Source organism: Tinamus guttatus, unplaced genomic scaffold (assembly GCF_059628265.1).
Source record: "Tinamus guttatus ecotype Peru unplaced genomic scaffold, ASM5962826v1 Tinamus_guttatus_pri_ptg000639l, whole genome shotgun sequence".
Lineage (NCBI taxonomy): Eukaryota > Metazoa > Chordata > Aves > Tinamiformes > Tinamidae > Tinamus > Tinamus guttatus.
Window position 1 is genome coordinate 5,281,297 of NW_028289173.1, and position 24,818 is coordinate 5,306,114.

The following is a 24,818-nucleotide window of genomic DNA, read 5'->3' on the forward strand; positions in this document are numbered from 1 at the left end:
TGGTTCCTTGATTACATTTAAGTCCACCTGAAAAAACAAAAGCACACACTACTTATGGGGCAGATGGTCTTTTTCTAGGGCTGTGTCTGTGAGACTGTGAAAGAGCTGTGCCAAGCTGTCTTTGGAGGAAGGAGGTGATCTTGTGAATGACAGCAGAGGAATTTATTATCATCTCCACAGAGCAGGCTTTGCACAACAAATCCTGTAAGTGAGGATTTCTTGGTTCTAAGGGGTCCTCTGCTCTCCCTGTGCCCCAATCCCTCCTGAAGTGATGGGGCTGGGGCTTAGCTGAATGCTTCTTCTTCCATTTTTATTTTACTCTGCATTCTGAGGACTAAATAGTAAGAAGGGGCTCTGGCGCTTTCAAGCAGCATACAGGAAATGAACAGGCTGACTGGTCTGTGTTTCCAAGCAGACAGACATTTTTGGAATACCTACAGCCTTGCCTGGACTATTGGTTTGCTTCAGTTTTAGCCCTCAGTAGCCAGCCATCAAAGGCCTTTCTATGCTTACAAGAGCCGTGATTTGCTGTGGTGCATGCATCTGAAAAAATATCTCCAGAACTGCCCTTAAATGTGATGGTCTGTTTGATATGAGCATCTGTTTTCTGTTTTTCACCCTTGGTGTGTGGTTCTTGCCTGGAAATCCCGGGAGTAACCTAGATCAAGAACCAACTCTGGGCACGTGGAAACTACTTGGATGTCTAATGCGGATCTGCATGCTCCTAGAGCCATCTCTGGAGAGGCAGCCAGCATCCTGCTGAGGGATAGTGGTGGCTGAATAGGAAAACGGGACTCTCCTAGGATAAGTGGGTACCTGCTCACTGCAGGTGGTTTTCAATGAGACACGACCTTTTGCTCACATTTCAGTCTGAGGCTGGAGGATGGGTTCAAGAACGATCTAATCAAATACAGCCCTGGCTGGCAGAAGTACTTGCTCATGTCTCCTGGTATTTAAGCTGCTCTGTGCTTTTCCCAATGCTTCTCCTGGGCCTGATCTGCAGAGATATTGAGAGGTTTCCATAATTTATTCTTGTTGTCTTTTCTTTTGACCTCTTCCTTCAGCAACTGGGTTGGAGAGTTCCTGATATTTCTTTCAGGGAGAAGAAACTTAGGAAGAGAGAAATAACATGCTCCAGGAAAGGAGAAAGTTCCAGGAATCCTAGTTCTTCCCCTAGAACTTGGGAAATGAGCACATGTGAATGTGTTTTATTGAGAGATGTCTTTAGTCCTGGTGCTATGGTGGGATGGCAGTACAAGCCATTTGTCTGTAACAATAAGGAGGAAGTTGGTGGGAAAATGTAGAGGAAATGTCAAGAGCTTGCAGCAATCTGAATAGCTGCTGTTATTATATTAGAATAGAAAGAGTAAAATATGAATCATTCTGTGTGATTCCTTGTTTTTTGTAACAGAGCCCATTGTCTGAAATAGTACTGTAGCAAGGCTTGTCTCCCAGGACTAAAACAAAACTCACTTGGCGGAAGGAGAAATCTTCTAGGATAATTTCTGGGGAGAGGGATGGAAATGTGAGACGGGACAATGAAAGAAGGCAGAAGATATCAGCGGTCTAATACTGGCTGCCTACCACTCTGCTCTTCATTGGCCACATTAGGCTTTTGCTGCTTTCACCACTTCCCTAGGTACTCATTGCTGTTACCATCACACACAGGCTGACATTAGTCCTCTCTGCTCCAGGCTAGCTCCACCTCTGCCCTCCTCCTGCTCTTGCTGAGCGCAGGCCCAGAGCTGTGGTCTCAGGTTGCACTTCTCCTGCGCATCAGCCAGGCAGGACATTTGCCACCTTTTGGGAGCCTGCAGCTGGGAGTATCCATAGGGTCTTCTGAAAGCCAGGGATAGATTTTCACAGAAGAAATGAGGAGAGAAAAGATGCTTGAAAAACTTCCACTCTGCACATATGTCCACAGTGCCTCCTGCTGAGAGCCTGAGCAAGGCTGTCCTGCTTCAGACATGCTTGTGTCTCAGGCAGGTTTCCCTGATGAGCTCCTACTGCTTTCTTGACAGGGCCTCGGAGCCTGCTGAGTAACTTGGCCGAGATCTGGGCCCTGCTTGTGCTTGTTCAGACTGCTTTGGACACTTTCAACGGGGAGTCAAGCCAGATTCCTCCTACTCCTTGCTCTTTGGCTGCCTTGGGACAAGCTCTGTTTGTTTACTGGAGGTAGCTTATCTTGAGTTACTGTTTTCTTCCTGTCTTCTGCTTGCTGCCTTGTTCTAGATGAAACCAATATATTCATATATTCGAGCATTCCACTTCCCAGATCAACCCAAGATTCTTTTTGAATCATGACAGCACAACTCTGTTTCTGTCACAGAAAGACAAAAAGGGTGCACCACCAAAAGGGGCACTTTTCAAGTGTGAAACCACAGCATTTCGTGCATGATGTCAGAAGTGGAACTTGATAGATATTTTTAAGGGACCTAGTTCTGCTTCATGGTGGAGCTTGCCATCACGGATGCACAAGGTATACATGATCTTGCATCTGTTTTTTCAAAAACCACCCTGCCTGGGTAACGTTCATTTGGCTTTCCAGCATCTACACCATCTCTTTTACAGTTCTGCCCATCAAGTCACCTGGGACCCAAGTAAGCTTCTCCCAGTGCTTTTCTGGAGCAGCTTATCCTCTCCAGCCAACAAAAAAATCTGTTGTGCCCAGCTTATTGGCAAGGCCACCATCCAGCCTCGTTGGCATGAAGAGCATGTGCCTGTGAGATGTGACAGAGGCTGGAAACATTTCTGTGCTTCGACAGTTTTAATCTGGGGTATTTGTTCCTTCCTGAAATGACTGAGTCATACTGCTGCCTCTCATCTTCACTGCATCTCCCCCTTCCCACCTGGCAGTATTCTCCCCACCACAGAGGAGAGCCCATAGCCTGTCATCAGATATCTAAGTCACCAGCAAATGCTCTGCAAGCCACCAATAGCCAGCAGATCTCTGGTGGGGAAACTCCTAGATCAGATTAAAAAAAAAAATGCAACTCTAAGAAGACCTAAGGGCTGATTTTGAAGTCTTGATTCAGTGATTTAATTTTTCCAAGAGTGCCCACTGTGACTGTGCTTAAACCCATTTTCTAAAGTGTTGCTTTCCCATGGAGGAAAGCAGTAGCTCTTTGACATAACACTGTCTAGTCCCTGGCAGTACGCTGTTTAATTTCCATCAGCTCTGGGGAGCCAATACCACTTTAAATATGGTTTGATGGGGGTAGCTTGCATCTCTACACATACAAGTGAGCGATAATAATGATGGAATGTCCATAAAAAACAGTTAGGCGGTTTGAACTAAATCACACCTTTCCTCATATCAGAAAACTGCTGTGCATGAGACATAGTCCCAGAGAGTAATTGTAAACTAGTTTGCAGTGATGAAAAGGAAATGAAAAAAAAAAGAAAAAGAAAAGAAAAATAGCCCTCATAAAGTAAAATGTTTTTGGTATATGTTAATTGGACAGGTATAAACCAATCCAAAGGGGATCTCTGAAAATGAGATAAGATTGTGTACATAAAGGATTTCAGTAGCTCAGCTAAATCAGTTATAAAACTTCTAATTTAAACTAATGTTACCTATATTTGGACAGTGAGAATTAATGGGCTGCAGCTCATTTTCTGTGAGGAAAATGTTACCAGGGAGGATCTAGTCCAAGGAATCTGTCCTTTATCAGTTCCTCAAAAGCTCAGTCTCAATACAACTTTGATTTACACTAAAAACATCAAATTACCCATGAGCCCGGTGATTCTCTGCCCAACACTGTAAATTCATTTTACAATGGTTACAATACCCAGTGTAACAAAGCGAACATTTCTCCTAAATAAATCTAAATCGGCTGTTAAAATGCCTCTAATTCCAGCTGCAGTTTGATAGCGGTGTCCCAACAAATTTTAAAACCTTCTCCTCCTCCCGGCATATTTCTTTTTAGAAATAACCAATGGAGAAGCCAATAGAATTCAGTAAATCACTGTTGGATGAAAACAAGCATAAAAAGGAGGCTTGAAGTTGTTTAATATTACAGATGTTTTGGAGCTCTATTCGGTAGTTGGCAAGGCACACAAAACTGCTCTGAATTCTTTATAATCTAGACACAAAGATCATTGAACTTTGAAAGAACCTCTGGGCTTTTATTCAAAAACATGTTGGCTTCTATTTACCTCTTTCTTCATTTGTATCTATCAAATGGCTCGATATATAAATAAAGCCCGGGTGTTCTTATTAGCTAAGGCAGTATTTCATGCAGATTAATGCCAGCAGGTTTCATAAAATACATCTCTATTCAAAGCTAGAGTATGTTTTGAATTAATTTTCTTTCTGTATATGAATCAGGTATATTCTGCTTAAGTTCTTATATACTCTTTAGCTGCAGCATATAGGGGGAACCTGTAGCATTTGAGTCTACTCCCAGTTCACTGCATCATCCTTCTTCAGCAAAGCACTTTTAACCCTAAGCATGTACTTAATCCCATTGACTTTAATAGGAATACTCACGTGCTCAGGTATATTAAAATTATAATTGAAAGCAGTACCTTGCTTTCTCAGGGCCTAAGTGACATAGCTAGCATTTTATTGAATGGACTTATTTAAATATTACCTCATGTATATGCTATGAGCAAATCTTTCTGAGTTCAATAAAATCAGGCTTATTGTTATTGAATAAAAAAAAAATCTTTAGCTTGCTTTGCTTCCAAAGCAGACTAAAATTCTTGGACTAAACAGAAAATATTATGTTGGCTCAAAGTACTTTGCCAGCTGGGAAAAAAAAACACAATAAGACATTAATCTGGTGTTGGTCTTAATAGAATAATAGACAAGGGGTTTTAATGAGATTAATAAAATGACTTTTAGAGAACACTTTAGTCAACTATCAGCTAGAAATTCAACATCCCACACAAGTTATCTATGCATTTGGATAATTTTGCCAACATTAAATTGATTATTCGAATGATCCCAACTTTGGAGTGGTTGAGAGGGTTTTTGTTCTGTGTAGCATAAACACCCTCACAAGCAAAATCCACCTACTGAGGCAGTAAGACCATGGTGAAACCAGAGAAAGGAGAAAATATATGTGTAAGATTAGAGCAGATCACACGCAAACTGTTTGAGGCGCTCCAGCGTGATTTCATTCCCATCCTGCGGAAACTTTGCCTAGAGTGCTCTAATAATGGAAATGTTTGGATTAGTCTACACTCAATCCATTTGCCCCCATGCCTCACCAAATGCGAGCTACGCGATCGGTCCGGATGAGTAACTATTTGCCATTTAGTAGTAGCTCGCTTGTAGCTGTGGCCGTCTGAGGTCATTAGCGAGAGGAGGTTTGCGGGAGAGGCATTGCTAAAGCATGAGAGCAACTGGTCTCTTTGGAAAAAGTAATGCAGCTTTGGGGATATGCGAGCTCTTCATCAGAATAAACCAGCAGTGTCCCTTAAAGCTATCTGCTTTCATTCTACTTTGCGCTCGCATGTAAAGAGAAAGCGGTTGTATCGGCTGGTGCCCGAGACCTAAAATCAAGGATGACCACATTTTCAAACTCAGTCGGTGAAGGTGGGAGAACTGCTGTTGGAGGCTACCTGGACCCAAGCATTGTTAAAAATATATTATTAATAATCATAATAATAATCATAATCATAATAAAGCAGTGCTTTGGCATTTTATAAACCGCAAATCAAGGACAAATCAGTCAGGGACATCTCAGCAAGCAAGGAGTAAAAAGATCACAAATGATGCAGTTGCTCTCTATCGTTTCATGGACTATTGTCGTGGAAAAGAGCAAGAATTAAGAAAGTTACACAGACTATCCGGTGTTTTCTCCCAGCTGATACTCATTTTATCATAGCAACTCCTGGTTTCCTTGCAGAGTCACTAGCAAATACACTCTCAAGCTCAGGTCTGCTGTCCTGGGCTCTTTCATGATACTCAGACTAAATACACTCTAGATTCCCACTTTTCTTTTTGCACTATAAATTTCAGTTTTCTCTGATGCTGAAGGCCTCCAGGGTCTCAGAGACAGGTACCACAAAGACTAATATCTCGTTAAAAGGATCTCGATGCTGGATTTCTAACAAAGACTTAATTTTTCTAAAATATCAATCAGTAGGGCACGCTCAGTGATTGCTAACAAATGTAAAAAGACCATTTTTAAAAAACTGTATGGCTAAAACATAAATACCTTGTCTTCTCAGTGGTGTAGCTCAGAGTCTTGACTCTCATGAGCTCTGAGGTGACTGGAGTTCTTTAATCTAAACAAGAGCCAAATTCCTATGGTAGAAAGTACTATAATAAAATCAAATATCAAAACAAAATCAAATCAAGCCAAATCAAACCAAATCAAATTAAAAATCTGGCCTGTTTCTTCTTCCCTGTCATTAGCTTGTCACCGTTATAGCCAGAAAAAAAAAGAAAAAAAAAAGAGAGAGACTGTTGACTGTAAAGGAACATATTGATATCTAAAGAGTGCTGCTTCTGAAATGCCATTTGCTTGGGAAATTTTAATTGCAAGGAGGAAACCTTGATCTGTCGGAAGAGAATAGTCTTAAATCGCTAGAGGAGAGCCAGAAAGGCCCAAACCTACGGAGGACCTAACAGAACCTTCTCCTTTCTTAGGCACGCAATCAGCGCGAGCATTGGGCACGTTTTTATGAGCCATAACTGCATTCAGAGGCAGGAGGGGAAAAATCCTGAGGGGAAAACGGGGACGAAGCAGCGATGCAGCCGCCGTGGGGGCTGCGCAGAGGCCGATGTCGCCGTGGGGCCGCTGGAGGGCACTGGCCGCCCGCGGCAGGCGCCGCGCTCCGCAGACGCAGTTTTTTGGTCGTTGAGGTCTTGTCATTCCTGTATAAACAAGTTACGTTCAAGTGTTTAGGATATAAATTACGACCATGCAGGCTTGCCTCGGAAAGAATGTAAACACAGCACTGTGGTCGGAGCAAACGCTGGAGCTGACTTTATAATTTATCACAGGCCCTGAGAAGCTCAGGGAAGGAGAGGGCACGTTGGAGCATAGATATATATTAGGGGGGGAAATGAAGAATTAAATGAAGAATTAAATAATATATGTATTATATGTATTATATATGTTACATTTTGCAGCGCCCTGGCTCTTTCGCGTGCACAAGCCCCGGGGCTCGGGCCAGGGGAAACGGAGCCGCGGCCGGTGCCTCCGGGGGCTGCGCGGCCGCGTAGGGCGCGCGGGAGACTCCACGGGACGGGGGCGACCTGCGGGATGCGCGGGCGAGCAGCGGGGCCGGGGGCGCTGGGTACCGCGGGCTTGTGCGCCCGTCGGTCTGTGTGGGGCATTTCGGGAGCGCTTTGGGTTTCCCTGATGGTTTGTTTCGTTTCTTCTTCTTCTTAATACTATTATTCTTAATTCCTTCCCTCTCTCATTCTGCGGCCGCACCGCTCCCGCTGACCCCTCAGCCCTCGCCAGGTCCCCGTTTTATTCCCGATCCCTCCGGCCGCGGGTGGGCCCCGCTGCTTGCAGAACCTTCCTCCTCAGGGCAAGCGGGCAGGCGGCGTGGAGGGACCCCCCGGAATCCCACCGGAGGGATCCCGTCCCCCAGCGTGGGATCGGGACGGGGTTAAAGAGAGCGAGCGGGGCCTGTGGCCCTTGCTGCTTTTGCTTGCTCTTTTGTGTGTGTTTTTTATGCCCAGTCTATCAAGCACCAGATGAAGTTGAGAGTGGGGCGAAGAAGAGTGGCAGGGTGAGCAGAGCACCCGGACATCTCGGGCCCCGATCCCTCGGGTCAAGCGCTCCCTCCGCAGGGTCTGGGCTTGCAGCTTCAGCAACGTGGGCGCTAAGGGAAGAGGAGCTTTCCTGGAAGGAGCCGAGGGAAAGAAGCGCCTGCGCAGCGCGCACTCGTTTATATACATTTTATTGGAAAAAAAAAAGAAAAAAAAAGAATTTGTACATCAAAATATTATGGCAAACTGTAAAAAGTATACATAAGTGCAAATATATTCTTCTTTTTAAAGCAATAGTGTGTGAGTATACACAAGATTTATTTAAAATATTTATTTTAAAATACTGTGGTAGAAAACGACTTTTTGTAAAAATAGAAAACAAAACGTTGTATTGCTGCAATAGTGGGGGGGGGAGGGGAGAAGGAAATGAACTTTTCTTAGAGTTTATACACGAAAGGGCTAAAAATAATGTTTTAATAATACCGATCGGCTGGTGCAGGAGTCCATAAAAAGTGTCCTTGGAGGGGCTCGAAGAGAAAAATAATAATAATAATAATAAAGTAACTAATTCCCCGCTAACGCGGCAGCGGAAGGGGGAGTCCTCGCAGGTGCTGAGTCGGGAGATTTTTTTTTCCTATGCAAAGATAATTTCTCGTATAAAAACACGCCGCACCGCTCTCTTTCCCCGAGCCTGCTGCTTTCGGAGAGCCCGGGCAGGCGCTTCGTGCTGAACCGGCTCACACTTGGCCTCAGGACCCTCGAGGCTCAGCCTACCCCGCCGCAACACTCGAGGCAGTTGCATTTTTTAGGCCGAGCTCTGGCCTGATGCATCCGCTGTTCGTATCCTTCGGGGAACGGAGAGGGACCGAAAACGCTGCTTCCTTGGGTACTTTGGCTAAGTGACTCGTGTACTATTCAACGCTATCAGAGTGCACGTTATACTTTGCCTGCATGGGACCGTCTGCGCGTGGGCTCTGCTCTCTGCCACCAGATTGTCCCCGCGGGGCGCTGCCCTCACATCACGCACGGCTTGATGTCCTGGCACACGCTTTGGTGATGGTGGTGGTGGTAGTAGGAGCCGCTGGCAGACGGGTGGAAGGAAGAGATGCCGTTGAAGTTGAGGACAAAATCCTTCCTGTCGCACACCGGCGAGGGGTGATGCTGGTAGCGAGGCAGGCCCACTGCAAGAGAGGGGAGGGAGAAAAGCTGTTCAGCGAGAGGAAGATCGGGCTGCTCCCTACGCCCCGGCATGCAGGGATCCCCCGTTCCGACGGGCTCCCCGAGGCGGCAGCTCCTCTCCCTGCTCCTCTCTGTCTTTCCCGGGCCGGACCCTCGTCCTTGGGGAAAGCGGGGAGGGGGAGCGCTCCCCCGCTTCGCACCCCGCCCACCCCCCGGCCCCCTGCTCGGTGCTGTAGCCCCCGGGCCCCCCGGCGCCCAGACGCGGCGGTTGCGGGCGCTCGGGTGCCCGTGGCCTCGCGCTTCCCGCAGCGCGGAGGCCCGCGCGCCCGGCGGCGCCTCCCGCGTGGGGATGTTCCATCACAGGATGCGACTGGCGTTTATTCCGCGGATATTAGGGGCTGATTCCCATCTTCGCTCCCGCTCTCCCCTCCCTCGCCGGTCCTGCCATTCCTGGGAGGTTTTGCTTTTGGCTTGCGGGGCTGCAGGTTGGATTCCAGCCGCGGCGGCGCTGCTAATGCAGCTATTTGCGGGGAGGGGGAGGCGAGCCTATACGGACGGGCGCTTCCAGAAAGGTGAGATGCAGACTGGGGACAACTCTGCGGTTCATCACCAGCAGCAAGAGCAGGGCACTGCCGGCAACGGCATAAAAATAAAATGACCTTTCAGATTCGGGCTCTCATTTCCTACAGCCTGGGGCAGCTTGTTGGGGGACACCGTCTAAGGGTCTGGTGGGAGATTAACCTCCCCCCGGATAAATAAATGAATGAATAAATAAATACAATCAAAATCACCCCTCGTCGTAAGGCTCTGCTGGGACCTATAGCCTGGTGGGAATCCTCCTAACCCCAGCGGGGAGAGGGGAGCTGCCCGAGCAAGGCCTTCAGGATGGAGACGGAGGGGGAGATCATGGCGGGGGCGGGAATTTCGTGTGGGTATCAAACTTAACTCGGGGGTTCCTGTCAAGCATGACTGAGGCAAAGAAATAAAACTACAAAAACAAACAAAAAAGGCAGGAAAATAAAGACAAGTGGGAAGGGCTGCAAAAAATATAATATAATAAAATAATAAATAGTAAGAAGGAACGGTCCACGGTTTCCCGGGGTGGCAGATCGCGGTGCGTCTCGGAGCGCTGTCCCCTCCTTCACCCCGCAGAGCTCACTTTATAAAAGTGATTATTTCGCTGGATTTCCTCGGCTTTCTAATAACCCTGCTGGTATGCTCACCATAAACCAGGGCACTTTATTACAATCCTGATTCAATCATTTAGCAGGATTTAATAGTGTGCGAAAAAAATCCGCACCCCCCCGCCTCGTCCCACCGCCTCCAGCCCAAACTTCAAAATCCTTTAGCAGAACCGAGACTCCTGTTTTCAATTTCTTTCCTCTCTGATTCTTGCCTCTGATGCAAATTCAAGATTTTAAACCCACCCGGTCGCTGTCGTGACTAGAGGATTATGAACCGGTCAACCTCGACTGCCGCCGAATTTGCTTTGTATTTAACTAAGAGAAAGGGAAAGGCGAAATGCACTTGCTGTTGATTTTGTGGAGAGATGAGGAAGATTATTGCTGGTAATAATTATAGATGAAGGATCTCGGGTCGTTCCCCCCCATTTCTTTGTCTCCCTACTGAAACTTTAGTGCCGCCGTGCTAGTGGGTAGGACACAGAAGCAAGGGTTGGATCGGTGCAGAAGTGTTTTTTAGCTGATCAAAGAATAGGAAAGGCTTCCACTACAGTCCCGGGCCCAGGTCCTGTCTTCAGGAGCTGAGGCTGTGCAAAATAAGCGGAGAAGCGGCGTTTTGCACACTGGTGGCACTAAAGCTGACCTGCTGGGTAAGTAAAAGACGCTCATCCGTCGGCATTTGAAAAGCGTCCATCGGTCTGTCTGCATGTATATCTATCCCTTGAACTGAAGAAATCGGATTTAAGCCGCCTCAGCTTCAGAGACTACAGTGAGAGTCTTTAGAAGGGACTTGAGTTCTTCCTCTCTTTATGTATATATATATATATATACAGAGAGAGAGAGAGAACTATAAATTTGAGGTGTTATTCTTGGGAATTTCTCTTCCCGGAATCACCTTTCCCACCCCGGGTCTCTCGAAAGAGGAGAGGAGGATCCTTGCTCTGGCGAGACTCGCTCCGGGGACACGCGTGTCCCAGTGGAGCGGTCGGACCCCGCATCCCCGGCATGGAGAGGACCGCGAGTCGGCGAAAAGTAAATAAACACAAGTCAAAATAATAATAATAATAATAATAATAATAATAATAATAATAATAATAATAATAATAATAATAATAATAAGTTGAACTAAAAAGAGAGGGGGAAAAAGAAAAAGAAAGAAAGAAAAATAAAGTAACAGCAATAAAAATAAAAGGAAATTATTTGCGCGGTGCAAGGTCGGAGTTTCGGTGGGACATGGCCGTGTGAGGTCGCCTGCCTGCTCCGGTCTCGCCCCGTTCACGCGGCCACGTGGAATTGCTAAACCGCGTCTCCGCAAAGGCGGGCGGAGGAAGCCCGCAGAGCCACGGAGCGCGCTGGGCCCGGAGCGGCGCGGCCTGGGCTCCCTGCGCCGCGGCCGCCCCTGCCCCGCCGCCCGCAGAGCCCTCGCAGCGGGGCCCCGCTCCCCGAATAACGGGGCGAATTTCGCAGCGGCGGAGCCGGCGCCCGCCGCCCGCGGCTCCGATCTGCGCGGCTGGAAGAGCTTCCCGCTCGTCCCGCCTGCGGCCGCGGCCGCTCTGGGGAGGCCGGGCAGGCAGCGGGGCTCGGAGAAGGACACGGCAGTGATTGACAGGCGCCCGGGGAGGGCGCGGGAGGGGACTGGGAGCAGAGGGTCGCCTGTATTTGTTACTTGTTGAAATTCCCATAAAATTGAACAAGACCTCGCTCTCATAGGGGTTAAGTCAGGCTAAAATCCTCTTCGGTGTGGTCCAGCCCAGACTGTCTTTGTTTGCTTAACCTCTGGGACCCACGTTTAAAAGGGCTATTTGGAAAATTTCCCCGTAAGAGCCCAACATCTTTTACCCATTTTTGTGCTAGGATTTTTCTAAGCAGACATTGTCTGTAATCACCGGCCGGGGAGGAGCTGCAGAAAGAGCCCAGAAAGCTCTTTCCCCTCCGGTTGCAGAAACACACTGGATCTCCTTTAATCCCTCCCGCATTTTTAAAGATTAACTGCTTTTTTTTTTTTTTTTTTTTTTTTTCTTCCCTCAGCCTGCGGGGCTTTGGGGAATAATATTTAACACCTTTCTCGATTGCTGCCGCCGCAGAGCTCTGCGGACTTTGCTTGAAGGGGAGATGCCCGGCGCTCGGCCCCGCTCCCGGGGGGCCGCACGGAGCCAGATTTTTCTCGGGCTTTGTCCACCCAGAGGGAGCCCCCCGCCACCCTTCCCTCCCTGCATCCCGCGGCACAGCAGCTCCAGCCTCCCCTCCCGCTTCCCCCTCTCCCGCGGGGAGCAGCGCCGTTTTCCCGGCCGCGCTCCGTGTCCTCCCGTGCGGGTTTTCAGCGCCTGCCGGTCCCGGTCCCGGTCCCTACCTGCGAGGTCGTCGCGGGGGCTCTGGTGCAGGTAGCCCTGCTCCAGGGAGTAGGAGGGCACGCTGGAGTGGAGGCCTGAGGAGGCCGCGTTGGCGGCGGGGAGGCCCTGCTGCTTTATGTAAGGCGAAGCCCCCGAGGCTGTCCAGTGAGCCGAAGGGCTCGTGTAGGGCGAGTGACACTCAATGGCGCTCGCCATCGCCGGCGAGGAAGGCACGGGGCTGCTGCTGCTGTCGGGGCCGTAGTCCCCGTTGGCAGTCACCGGGCAGCTGGCCATGTAGGTCGAGCCGGGGTTGGGCGACATGTGCGGGACGTGGTGGCCGCCGCTGAGTCCCTCGTAGCCGCCGGCCATGGCGTTGGGCATCATGTCGAGGTTGTAGCCGTTGGAGTGGCAGGCGAGGGAGGCGGGGGGCGCCTGGAAATCGAAGCCCTGCGGGAGGATGGAGGCGCCGAAGCCCAGCCCGTTCATCATGCGGTACATGGGCTTGAGCGCCTGGCATTTCCTCCTGAAGCCGCGGGGCCGCCGTCGGAAGGAGCCCTCCTCGAACATGAACTCGCTGGCAGGGTCGATGGTCCAGTAGTGGCCCTTGCCTGGGCGGCCCAGGCCCTTGGGCAGCTTGATGAAGCACTCGTTGAGCGAGAGGTTGTGGCGCACCGAGTTCTTCCAGCCCTGGTAGGAGCCGCGGAAGAAGGGGAAACGGGCCTGCAGGAACTGGTAGATCTCGCTGAGGGTCAGGCGCTTGGAGGGCGAGCTCTGGATGGCCATGACGATGAGGGCGATATAGGAATAGGGGGGCTTCTCGGGCCGCCGCAGCCCCGAGCTCGCCTTCTTGCTCTTGGAGGAGGCCGCCGCCGCCGAGGAGGAGGAGGAGGAGGAGGTGGAGGTGGAGGAAGAGGAGGTGGAGGTCTCCAGGGCGGAGGAGGGCGGCCGGCTCATCTGGAGAGCTCCGGGCGCCGGGCTGCAGGAGCGGAGAGGCACGGGGGGCTCCAGCCGCTGCTGCCCGCTCGCCGTGGTCATCTGGCCGAGGGAGGCGAGCGGGGAGGCCGGGCCGAGGCGGCGAGGGGAGGGGGGAGCCGGGCGGGGTGGGGAGCGGGGCGGGGGGTGCCCCGCCGGGATGGGGGGGCTGGAGGAGGCGGGGGAGCCTCCGGGCACCTCCTCGGCGGCGCGGGGCGGGCGGCGGGGCCGAGGCGGCGAGTCCCCCCCACGGCCCCTTGCGCAACGGGCCCGCTCCGCCCGGGCCGGCACTGGCGGCTCCGGCCCGGCCCCCGCCCGCCCCGCGGAGCCGCCGCTTCCTCCTCTGCCTCCACCTGGGGACCGGCCCCTCTGCCTAATGCGGCGAGGGAGGAAGCGCGGGAGACCCCCCCGCTCCCGCTCCCGCCCCAACCCCTTGCGCTCTCTTACTCTTTCATATATACTCTCTTGCTGCGTAAAGGCTCGGCTGCCAGGCGCAGCGCGGCCACCTATCAGTGCCTTCAATCTCTCTCTCTCCTTTTTTTCTTTTTTCTTTTTTTTTTCTTGTCTTTCCCTGCAGACCCCCCGGAATCCGGCCGAGAAGTCAGCCCGGCAGCGGGAAGGGGGGCGGTGGGGTGAGGGGGAGAGACCACCCCCTTTCCAGCTGGCCCCTGTCCACTCGTCATCTGGGCAGCAGGCGCTGCTGCCGTCCCGGCTCGCCGCGGCTGCCGCCACCGCCGCCACGGTCACCTCGCTGCTGCCCTTGCATGGACCCATGGACGCGCGTGGGGAGGCAGAAGGGGCAGCTGCGCTGCGGAGCGGTGCAGAGGCGCGGATGCGCGAGGGCACCGTCGGGGAAGCGGTGTTTGCTGCTCCGCCAGCCACTCCGATCTTTATTTTTGTTATTAATAATATTTTAATGACCACTCCAGTTTCTCTCTCCCCACTGCCTGCTCTCCCCCTGCCCCTTTACAAAACGAAATAAAGAAGGAGCGCGGGTGAAGCCCGAACATGGAGGTCGAGCCTTCCCTGCCTCCCTTCTCCCCGGGCTCTCATCCTGGGGCAGCGGCAAACGCGCGTTGCCGGGGGACACGGGGCGCCGCGGGGGAGCGGGAGGGCAGGTTAGGCAAAGGGCCGACGGATCCAACTGGAGAGGGAGGGAGGACACAGAGGCAGGACGAAAAGCGGGGCAGGCGGGGATGCTGAAGCAAAGGCGTCGGGACAGAAGGAGCCGCGCAGAGCAGGGCGCCCGCAGCGTGTCCCCGTGTGCGTGTCCCTGTGCCCGTGTCTCAGTGTGCGTGTGTGTGTGTCCCTGTCCCTGTGCGGAGGTGCGCAGCGCAGCGCCGTGCGCGGAGCTCGCTGGTGGGCACGGGCGGGGAGGGGCTGGGGCCGGCCCAGACAGTGACCTGCAGCTGAGTGGAAGCAGGCTTTTTCCATCAAACTCTGCCTGGATACCACACACGGAGACCCAGTGTCAGTTTACTGCCCTGAGCCCGGCTCCTTTTCCCTAAGCTCCACAGTAATTAGACAAAGAAAACCTAAATTAACTGAACAGGCGTCGACAGCTTCCTCCAGATCACCGCTGCTACATACATGGGAATGTGGCCGAAAATGGCTTGATTGTACCTGAGAATCAGCTAAGAAAAACACTACAAAACCCAGCAATGTTTACTACACAATTTTTTAATAGAAAAAATAATCACTCTGCCAATAGAGGGGTTCCTGGGTCATCGATTTAAATTGTTCTCATGGCAATTTTTTTTTTCCTGCGGCAGTGGCACAGAGGGGAGATTCCTGATCTCGCACTAACAATCTATAAGGAGACATTAAAAAAGAAATAAAGGTATTTTTGTATGCAATCATGCTTTCCGGCTGTATGGGCAACTGACGGTGGTTTCTCGCCTTCAGCCACGGGACATCTGCCCTAAAAGTGGCGACTTTCCACGAGTGTGGAGAGGCGTTTGCCTCCCAGAAAGATGTCACGGTGTAAGAAAAGTCAGTGCTTTTTCCACAGTGCACAGACACTGAAGCAATTGTGGGCAGAGAAGCCCCGCGCAGGAGACCCGCGCGGTGCTTTGGTCTGGGGTCGCTGTGGATCGGGGAAGAGCCACGAAGGTAACGCAGCCCCCGAGCTGCCTTCTACCTGCCGGAGATGGACTGCACGCAGCAGACATTTTTTTCAAACGCGGCATCAGGAAGTCTCCAAGACATGGTACCGAGACTTTAAAAGATGGTTTGAAGTGCCTCTGATTAAACAGAAGTGCATTTGCTGTTTGGCGGGGATGTTTATTTTGGTTGGTGTATCCATTTCTGAGTTGATCCCAGCTTTAGAGCACAACTGGTTTGTTTTACCAGAGTATACGGAAATTAAACTTTTTGGCAGATTTGGTTACTCAGATGTTGTTCTATAATCATCGTTTTTATTCTAGGAAATCTCTTCATTATTGCGGTTTCAGTTTCATGTTCATAACAGAGTTCCCAGTCCCCTCTGCTTCGTTGGCTAAATGAAATAACTTAGACTAAACTAGTTAAGAAAATGGGAGACAAATAAGAAAGATAAATGTTTACGATTATTTCGGAGACCTCGCCTTTTTCACTATTTTTTTCCTTTTTTTAATCCTTTTTTTTTTTTAACTGCGCGCTTCGGGCTCTTTCTCTGCTCCGAGATCCTGCAGATGAGAAGCGTTTTTTCAATTAAACCCGAGACAGAAACTCAAGCAAATCCTCGCAGCATTGTAAAAGAGCCTTTCCTTAAGCCCCGCAGGATTTTCCCTCTGCGGACGGTTCGGGGTGCCGGGATGCGGCTCTCCCCGTCGGAGCCGCTTGCAGGAGCCGCAGGGGCCAGCAGGGCCGTCGGGGGCCGGGGCTCGCCGCGCTCCTGCCCCATCCTTTGTGCTGCTCCCGGGACCTCTTGACTCCTCGGGACCTTTGGCAGTAGCCCTGCAATCCCAGTGTTTATTTGGAGAGGTTTTTTTTTTCCGCTTTATTCTCCCCCCGCCGCTCCCCGCCTTTTCTTTGCGTACGCACGGGCAGCAGGAGTGACTCTTTTTATAGGCGTCTTCCTGGAGGCTGCATCGGGACCCTCTGCCTGGGGGGGCTCCTGGGGAAGGGAGAGGGTCTCTCTCCGTAGCGCAGGCAGAGGAGGAAGCGGGAAGGCCGCGGCACCGATATCCTGGAGCACCCCAGGGCGCGGGAGCAGCTCCCGCTCACGAGGACGGGCAAGGACATTCATGGCAAAACCCAGCGGCCTGCTTCTCATGGAGGAGACACAGAACCAACCACAACCGCCCCATCCAGCCCAAACCCCAAAGCATCACCGAGCATGTTCCCCGCACGAAAGGCGCACAGCTCCCTCAGCATTTTGCAGGGCGGGGGCCAGCACAGCGGGGTGTCCCATAGGCAACACCATAGAGGTTGGTGGCCTTCGCGTGAAAATGGCTTGGGACATTTTGTAGCAATGCCGAGATGCGTGGGGAACGAAGTGCGGCAATGGTACCTCCATTAAGGCAATGGTCGTGACTTTATAGGGCGACAGCTTCCCCACTCCCCTATACGTGCTCCATAGTTCTCCCAGCCGGGTAGCTTTGCCCAGTGCCTCAGGAAGGAGGGAAAGCCCGAGGGAGAATCAAGGTTTGGAGGGTGGGGGGAAATCGGCCTCAGCAGGTGGGAGAAGAGGCACCACCAGAGCCCCCCGCTCTGGGGATGCGGGGTCCCGGGGTCCTGGCGCATCCTGCAGGGAGCGGGGGCTCTGCGGGCTCCTAAGGCCCGACAACACTGTGGAGGGCGAAGTGCCAACACTGGATACCGGCACCTCGAAGACATTTTTTTTCCCCTCTCCTCTGGAAAGATCCTGCTTTCCCAGGCATTTTGTCTCTTCAACGTGCTGAGATGAGTTTCTCAGCTTTCAGGCTGTCCGGAAGGCCACCTACAGCCTAAGATTTTGTTGCCGTGTTGCTTCCCCCCATCTGCCTGCCACCCCGAGGCTGCCTTCATCCCGTGCCCCCTATCCCATCCCCATCACTGCATGGCAGCAGAGGCAGGAAGACACCTCGCAAAGGCCCTGCCGAGTGTCACCCTCGGGTATTTCCACCGAGTGTATGTGGGTAGAGCTTTGCTTTTCCTATGCCAGATGAGAATGTAAAAGATTTTTTTTTTTTAAATCCCTCCCAGCTCCGCACAGCTCCAAGTGAACTTCCCGGAGCATCAAAATAAACCCCCTACAGCGGTCAGGATATAGGTCACCTCTTTAAAAGGAAACACAACCCTTCCAAAAATATAAAACATCTTTGACGTAAAAAAAAAATACTCTTTTGTCTCCGAGCATCCTCTGTCGGTGTAAATAAAACGTGATAGGAGCGGGGTAAAATAGGAAGTGAAATGTTTCGAGATCAGACCAAACGCGAAGTCTCCGACTGTCAGCTTCGCTGCGAGAGCTCCGAGCCAGGAGCCGGGCGGCAGCAGCGACAGAGGGATTAATGTATAGCACCAACGTATGGGGGGTGCACGGTACTCCCAGTGCGGACAACGAGCTCCAGTTTTGCATTTGGCAGACCTTCAAGAGGACATTGCAAAAGAAATCAATGTCATATACGACGCCGCCTCGCCGCACACATCCCTTTCAGGTCTTAACCCTTGTTCCGTGGTTAAGGTCGTGCAAGAGCCAAAAGCGACAGTGCAAAATATTAACAGCAAGCCGTGCCGTAGGGGTTCATCGCGTCTCTGCGATGCTCTCCGAAAAGCAGCCCGCTAATGCCGCTGTGCACAGCGCACTGAGAGTCGCGAGGAGCGCAAAGCCGGCTCGGCACCTTTGCGGCTGCCTCCTAATCCGCCCGAGTTTACATTCCCATCAAATGAGATTTCCGACTTGACCTCTTGTCAATAATTTTCATGTTCGCACCGGCCCTACCTGCTTTCCCTGCCATGTGCCACAGCCCGGGACGCGGGGCCAGTCCCAGACCCGCAGTGGCGACACCCCCTTCCCGCGGGAGCCCCGGGAAGGGCAGCCCGGGGCGGCGAGGCCGATGGGCACCGGCGGAGGCAACGAGACGGGTAGGGGGGACTGGGGTGATAGGTGTGTGTTTGATGTGGAGTGTGTGCGGTTTTGCTTTGGCTTGGGGAGCTCAGGAAGGGCCCTCGGCGGCGCGGGGCGGCTCCGCGCGCCCCTCACCCGCGTCGCGGCGGTGCCCGCGGGCGCGGAGCGGGGCTGGCCCGCAGCGCCGGCCCCGCGGCCGGGAAAGGCGCTAACGAGGAGCAGGTTTCCCCGCTCCCTCCGTTCCTCTCCCTCTCCGTGTTCCTCTCCTCCCGCCCCCGCCTTTCGTGAGAGGTTTTCATTAATTTTTAAGTAAAGCCCATAAAACATAACGACCCACTCAAAGGTAGGGCCGAGTTACTGAGTGCCGGATTATTACATGATTTACGAACATAGTTTGGAAAAAAGTAATAATGGGAGCTCGCACCTAAGGAGCAGGGCTGCGGCGGGGGCTGGGCGGTCTCCGCGGCCGCGCTCGCGGGGGATGCTGCGGGGCCAGACACCCCGCAGCCGCGTCTGCATCGTGGGTGCGCGGGTGCTTCCACGGGATGCACGTCGTGTCCCGCTCCCTTCCTGACCCTTCCCCCCCTTCCTTTTTACACCCGTGTCTCCCGGGGCCTGGGTCTGCTACGGTCCCTGTCCTGATCAAAGGGGAAGAGAAACGAGGGCGATGGTGCCTTCACAGCCCGCCCCGCCTGCACACACACACTCCCGCCTCGCTTTCCCTCTTTTCCTCCTCCACCCGGGAGGGTTTTATTGATGAGCTGCCTCCGAGCCCCCGCACGAAATGTCCCTGAAGGGTTTGGACACTCCATCAGCCATCACTTTCGGTATCTGCTTCCTCCCTTTCAAGTGCGATCCGCGCACACCACTCGGGGAGGGCAGCGGAGGGGAGCGTGCTTAGGAGCAGAACAGCTACATAATCAACGTCAAAACGGTACCGCTGACCTTTCGGAAACACGCGGGCCAGGCCAAAAAAACCTCGAAATGATTTACTTTCCTTTTATTATTATTATTTTATATTTTTTTCCCAAAGCTTTCACTGCCGCGGTGTATACACCATTAGTTGCCTTCCCAAGCTCATTAGGGGCTTCGCGGAATGGCAGATCCATCTTTTCCTGAATGTGCGGGGGAGGAGGGGAAAAACAAGGAATAACCAAGAGAGGAAAAACGAAAGGGAGGCGGTGGGAAGAGTGAGTCCTCCAACGATGCCCTCCGCAGGCTGCCGCCACCGAGACCCCCGGGCCGGGGGTCGCCCCCGCGCCGCGGCCGTCGCTGTCGCTCCGCTGGGTGGCGCTGGCCCCCCGGCAATGGGGCAGCGGCGCCGCCCCCACCTGCCCCCCCGCAGCGCCGGTCCAGGCTGCGCCTGTAGGTGCGGGGTAGCTGTACGTGCAGGAGTCGGCACGAGCATCGCTATAGGTAGATGCATCTGCAACCGTTTATGTGTATCGTCTTATACTTTGGTTTCTCTCTCTCAGATGAATTATGCTGCTGCATGGAGAGGAAGCCCCTGCCCCACGATTTTGGAATTATTTTGCTCATCCCCCGTGACACTTTGCTGATAACGCCCCCCCCCCTTGCTGACTTTTGGCAGCAAAAGTAACCCCTGTGGCTGGTGAGTGGGGGGGACCTGGCCGCAGGCTGGGGGCATCGTGGTGCTGTGAGGGGTTCTGCAAAAGTCCCGTTTGGCCCCAGCCTGTTCCCTCCCCAAGGGTTTCAACATCCGCCGTCTCTCCAGAAGGGAAAACTCTCGCCTCGGATATGTCCCAAGGCAGGGTAATATCCTCTGCTTATAAAGACCTGTGATGCCTTTTAAAACACGAGGTTGACATCACACTTACGTTGTATGTTTGCATTTATTAAAACTTTGAGAGGAGGTTTTATTGTTTGGAGAAAAGGGAGAGGAAGGGTGAGATTTGTTAGAAGGTTTAGGTCACATGGCCACAAAAAAACCTTGCTCTTGAACTTGGTGATGAACAGGCTCTGTGTGAACGAGGGGCTTCTCCTGCTGCCCCCAAGGGGGAAATCTGTGTGCACATAACCCTGGACGGGCATCCCCAGAGGACACAGAGGGGAGGTTGGACCACATCCCTTCTTGCTCTTGTTAATTCTGCGGAATGGACACATGCAGAGCAAGGCTCTGGCACAGATTTCGCCAGTTTTCCTATTAAACTGTTGACAGCAGAAGATGCTTGGGGCAAGGCTGAGGTAGGAAGGAAACATCAGGGCATGTGACACGGGGAGGGATAGAGCACATAGGGCTACTCCGTGGCATGGCCTCTGGAGTCACCCGCACAGTAACAGCGCCCATGTCTTTCCCCAGGACTTAAAGTGCTTCTCAGCTGAGAAGACATGAAACATTTCTCCATTTCGAACTGACACCAGAAACGGAGGGCCAAGACTTGGCTTTCTCAAAGTGCAGGCTTTTATTCAGGGGTTGGCTGGAAGGGGAAAACGGTTGCAGCTGTTTGGAAATGAAAGGCTCTTTGAACAGGACCCGGAGAAAGGGCCAATCGGCATGACCAGGAAGGCATTTTATCCCTTCTCTACTGCAAAACCTTAAAACACTTTTAAAGCTGTCCTTTACATGCAAAGTAGCAGATATATTTGGGTGCTAGGTACATTTAAATCCCTTTTTCTTCTTTGTTTTTCAGTTGCCAGAAAAACAAAAGTGAAATAAAAAGCAAATAGATGAGAATGGATTTTGCAGATTTACCTTGCCTTGCCTCAGTACACGGCATAGCTGTGTACTTAATGGGAATAAACAGCTCCTTAGTTAGCAATAGGCTGACTTGAGCCCTGTCTCTCCTGGGACCTGGTCTTGCTCCTTCTAAGGGGAGAGAGAACTGAGTAAGCAGGAACTGTGATGGCACTGCCCTGATTGGCTTTTCAGGCTGCTAAGCAAGAGCCCTGCACAGGCAGGGTGCAGTTCCCAGAGCAGGGGCAGATGTCATCAGGGTACCAGGGTGAGTTTTTTAAGTGGGTGGTGTCTGGCAGAGCAGTGGGCTCCTCTCTGCAGCTGCCTCCCTGTGTCTCTGTGTGAGGCTTGCTGATGGAGGCTGAAGAAGATGAGGAAACACCCTCAGAAGCAAAGCCATATCTACCTCAGCAAGGAGCAGCCAAGTAGTTAGACAAAGGCGAAGAGGTGGCATCCTTGGGCATGCTAGCCAAAAAGGGATGTGCCACAGCTACGTGCCACAGCCCTGATGACACAGGGAGATGCCAGGAGGTCCTGCCGAGCAGACCCTGGGGGCAACTGCTCCCATGAAGAACCTGCTTCCACCTCCACCTCTCATCCCAGACCTCTGAAATCCAGCACTTCAGATGAAGAAGCTAAGATAGTAGCTTAATGCTCTGGGAGCTTATCACCACACTTCCCAAGCTGTGCCCAAGGACCAGGACATATACTATTATTTCTGGTGAGAAGGGTGGTCTTCCTGCTAGGTGGCTGTCCAACCACTGGACAAGGAAGCTGTGGTGCACAGTGGGGATCTGCTGATGTTCTCACCGCAAGCAGCAGGTAATACCTGGTGTGTGTGGGGGCGCATTGTATGAGGGCGCTGATTGAATGTCTGTATGGAAATACACCTCATTCCTCTCACTTCTTTATCAGAGAAACTGCATGGGAACCTTAGTGAGTAACTTCAGAAGATGGGAGCTTTGTTTGCTTCATTATGGTAAGACATTAGTTAAAGGGCTGAAGTTTCACCTAAAGGGCAGCCTGCAGCTCTTATGGCTAACTATGCAACTGATTGCCTAAAGTGATCAATCACTGTGCCTTGGAGGCTCCAAAGACATCTGAAAGAAGGCAGAAAAAGAAATGGAACAAAAGCCATGGTATAGGTGAGAGGCAGAGACTTCCCGTGGGGAAAGGCTGGATCTTTCTACAAGACATAGTCATGCTAATCAGTGCTCCTCTGCTGCTCCATGTGGTGGAAAGGACATAATGTCCCAAATGTAGTTATTAAAGTCCTGCTGTTATTTGAATTAGGCTTTTCCCTCACCTCCTCCTGTTTTCATGGAAAAAAAAAGAAGAGAAGGAATTGTGGGCCCTAATGGAGAGAACCTTATCTGTTTAACATAAAACATCACATCTTTCTCCTCCAAATATAACCTTTTATAATAAATTCTCTCTGAGAAATGCTGGACCCAGGGGGATGTGCCCTTTCCTGCAGGATAGAAGAATGCTAGCGGAGCAACTGATTGGAAGAGTAAATGGCTGCCAAAGTTGTCCTGCCAATAACTAATTTATTCTCCAAAGGATAACTTATTCCAACTCCTGAAATCTGCAATACAGTTCCAAGGGGAAATTTGGCTCAGAGGAGCGAGTATATTCAGGTTCTAAGCTTCATAAAACAAAAATCGAATCTTATTCTGAGGGAGGAGAAATGTCATTGCCATTACAGGTTTGAATCTTGTTAGCAGTCTGAGCCATTCATCTCATTGGGACATCTGAGTGAAATAATACTTGCACTGATATTTGTGCTTATCCAGAATAGGTCTTGATGACTGTCTTTCTATTCAGCTTGTCTTCAGTTTTGTTCTAATATTACTTCTTCTCTGAGATTGGCCACCGTGAAGTGGCACATTCCCAGCTGAACATGAAGAGTGACAGTTTCAGGCCTGTTATCAATTATTTAGAACCTAAATGGAAAATCACCAAAAGATAGAGAGGAGACTATAGTGCACATATTCTCACATCTCTTAACTATGTACATTTACATATACTTTACCTACAAAAAATATATAAAACATTTACATAAAACCAACACAAAATGCAGTTCAGACTGGCTAGTTACATGGTCAAAGAGCTAGTGCTCCATACAACTACTGTTCCTGCCCTTCTGCTTTCCCTACCCAAGGCTTGTTCCCGTTCCAGCAGAGCCCATAAAAACTCTTTTCTTCCGTGGCAGTTGTGTTGTATGTTCAGCATTCTTTGGGACACTGAGTGATGTTGGGATGACTCAATGCAGAGATGAAACCTTGGGCAATCTATTTTGAAAATGGTAGCTACCCATGAGGAAAGCTCAATATATGTGTTTGTATTAGCAGAGTAGATCTACCGGTGATCAGTGTTACAGATGGAAGGGATGTGTCAGGCTAGGTGTTACCTGTGTGGGTGAACATGTGAAGTCTGAGGTTTACAGGGCTGAAGGGAGGGGAAGGAAACTTGGTTGACTTGTGTAGTTGCTCCTCTTGTCCATGTACATTGCTGTCTTCTGGAACTGTGAAGGTGCGTTCTGATGGTCCAGGAACATCCTCAGATTTGAAGAACTTCCTAGGTTGACCTGCATTATCTGCTGCTGGATAAAGGGATACCTGCAGCCTCTGGCGAGACCTGGTGAAAGAGCAGGAGCAGCAGGTGGAGGAAATGGGGAGAGTCGCAGGGACCGAGAGAAGGGTGAAGGACTGAAACGCATGTTGAGAGTCCGGACAGGCCCCAAAATGAACATGACCAAAGAAGCGAATGCTAAACCTAAACCTCAGATCTAAATGCAATGCAGTCCTGCTGGGCAGGATAATAGGATTATTTCTTACCCAGTTGGCCTTGATTTTCCACTCACTTACACCGCTATAAACAGGCAATAACTCAGCTGAAGATAATGAAATTATGTTAGCATGAGTGTGGCATACAGACCGTACTGAAGCCAAAGGAAATTTTACTGCAAACATCAGTAAAAGCAGGAAAAGACCTTAAAGCTTTGCCCCATTTTGCACAGTATTTATATAACAGTATTAATCAGTAGTAACATCTCTGTGCTAATGGAACAATGCAGATGCATTGAAAAAAAGTGGAAGTAGTGCAGTTATTTTTGGTCTCCTGCCATTGGGTGCAGTCCATTTCTGTGGCCATGAGTTGGTTCCCTGTGAAACCACAATAAGCGGGTGCTCGACTGGCCTTGATGTCAGGACTTGGGGTGGAGTTTCAAGCAGCTGACAAGTGCATTAGTAAAAATAAATACAAATGGAATGCTTGGGAAGTTAGCTCAGTTAGCGCTAGAAAATCATCTGAACAGCTATGAAAAGGAATATTTGAAGAAGTGATTTAGTAGGAAAATGCTACTTGGCTAGTTATACCCAATGCTGCAAAGCACATTCTTCTTTCTTTCTGTAATTATATTACTTCCAGCTACTGTGGGACAAATGACAAACAACACCTGGCCACAAAGTCCTTTCAGAGTGATGGAAAAAATCACTATGGCAGCAGTTAAAATGCTCGTGGCTGAAGTACAAAACAGCATGCATCGCTTGAGCAAAACAGATCACTCTACACTTAACATTTTTTTCCCCCAATTTTAAATCCTGTAGAGGAGTCTCAGTTGTATGAGTCAGAGTCACTGCTTCGTCAAGAGGTTCTTGGAGGCCTCTCCTCACCCATCAAATTCAGTAGCACTTTTGCCTGAAATTCTGTTGATATCTGGACCAAGCTCCATGTGTCCACATTTTTT

The 24,818-nt window shown here is 50.9% G+C and overlaps 1 protein-coding gene across 1 annotated transcript; it reads right to left on the reverse strand.

Annotated features, from left to right (window-relative positions):
* Positions 1-8,641: 8,641 nt before the first annotated feature.
* On the reverse strand, positions 8,642-13,427 carry FOXF2 (forkhead box F2). Its single transcript, XM_088535634.1, has 2 exons — positions 12,392-13,427; positions 8,642-8,862 (listed from the first exon to the last, which is right to left on the reverse strand). Exons 1-2 carry the CDS (start codon positions 13,404-13,406, stop codon positions 8,696-8,698), a joined length of 1,182 nt encoding a protein of 393 aa, XP_088391760.1. The 5' UTR covers positions 13,407-13,427; the 3' UTR covers positions 8,642-8,695.
* Between the last annotated feature and the right edge of the window lie 11,391 nt (positions 13,428-24,818).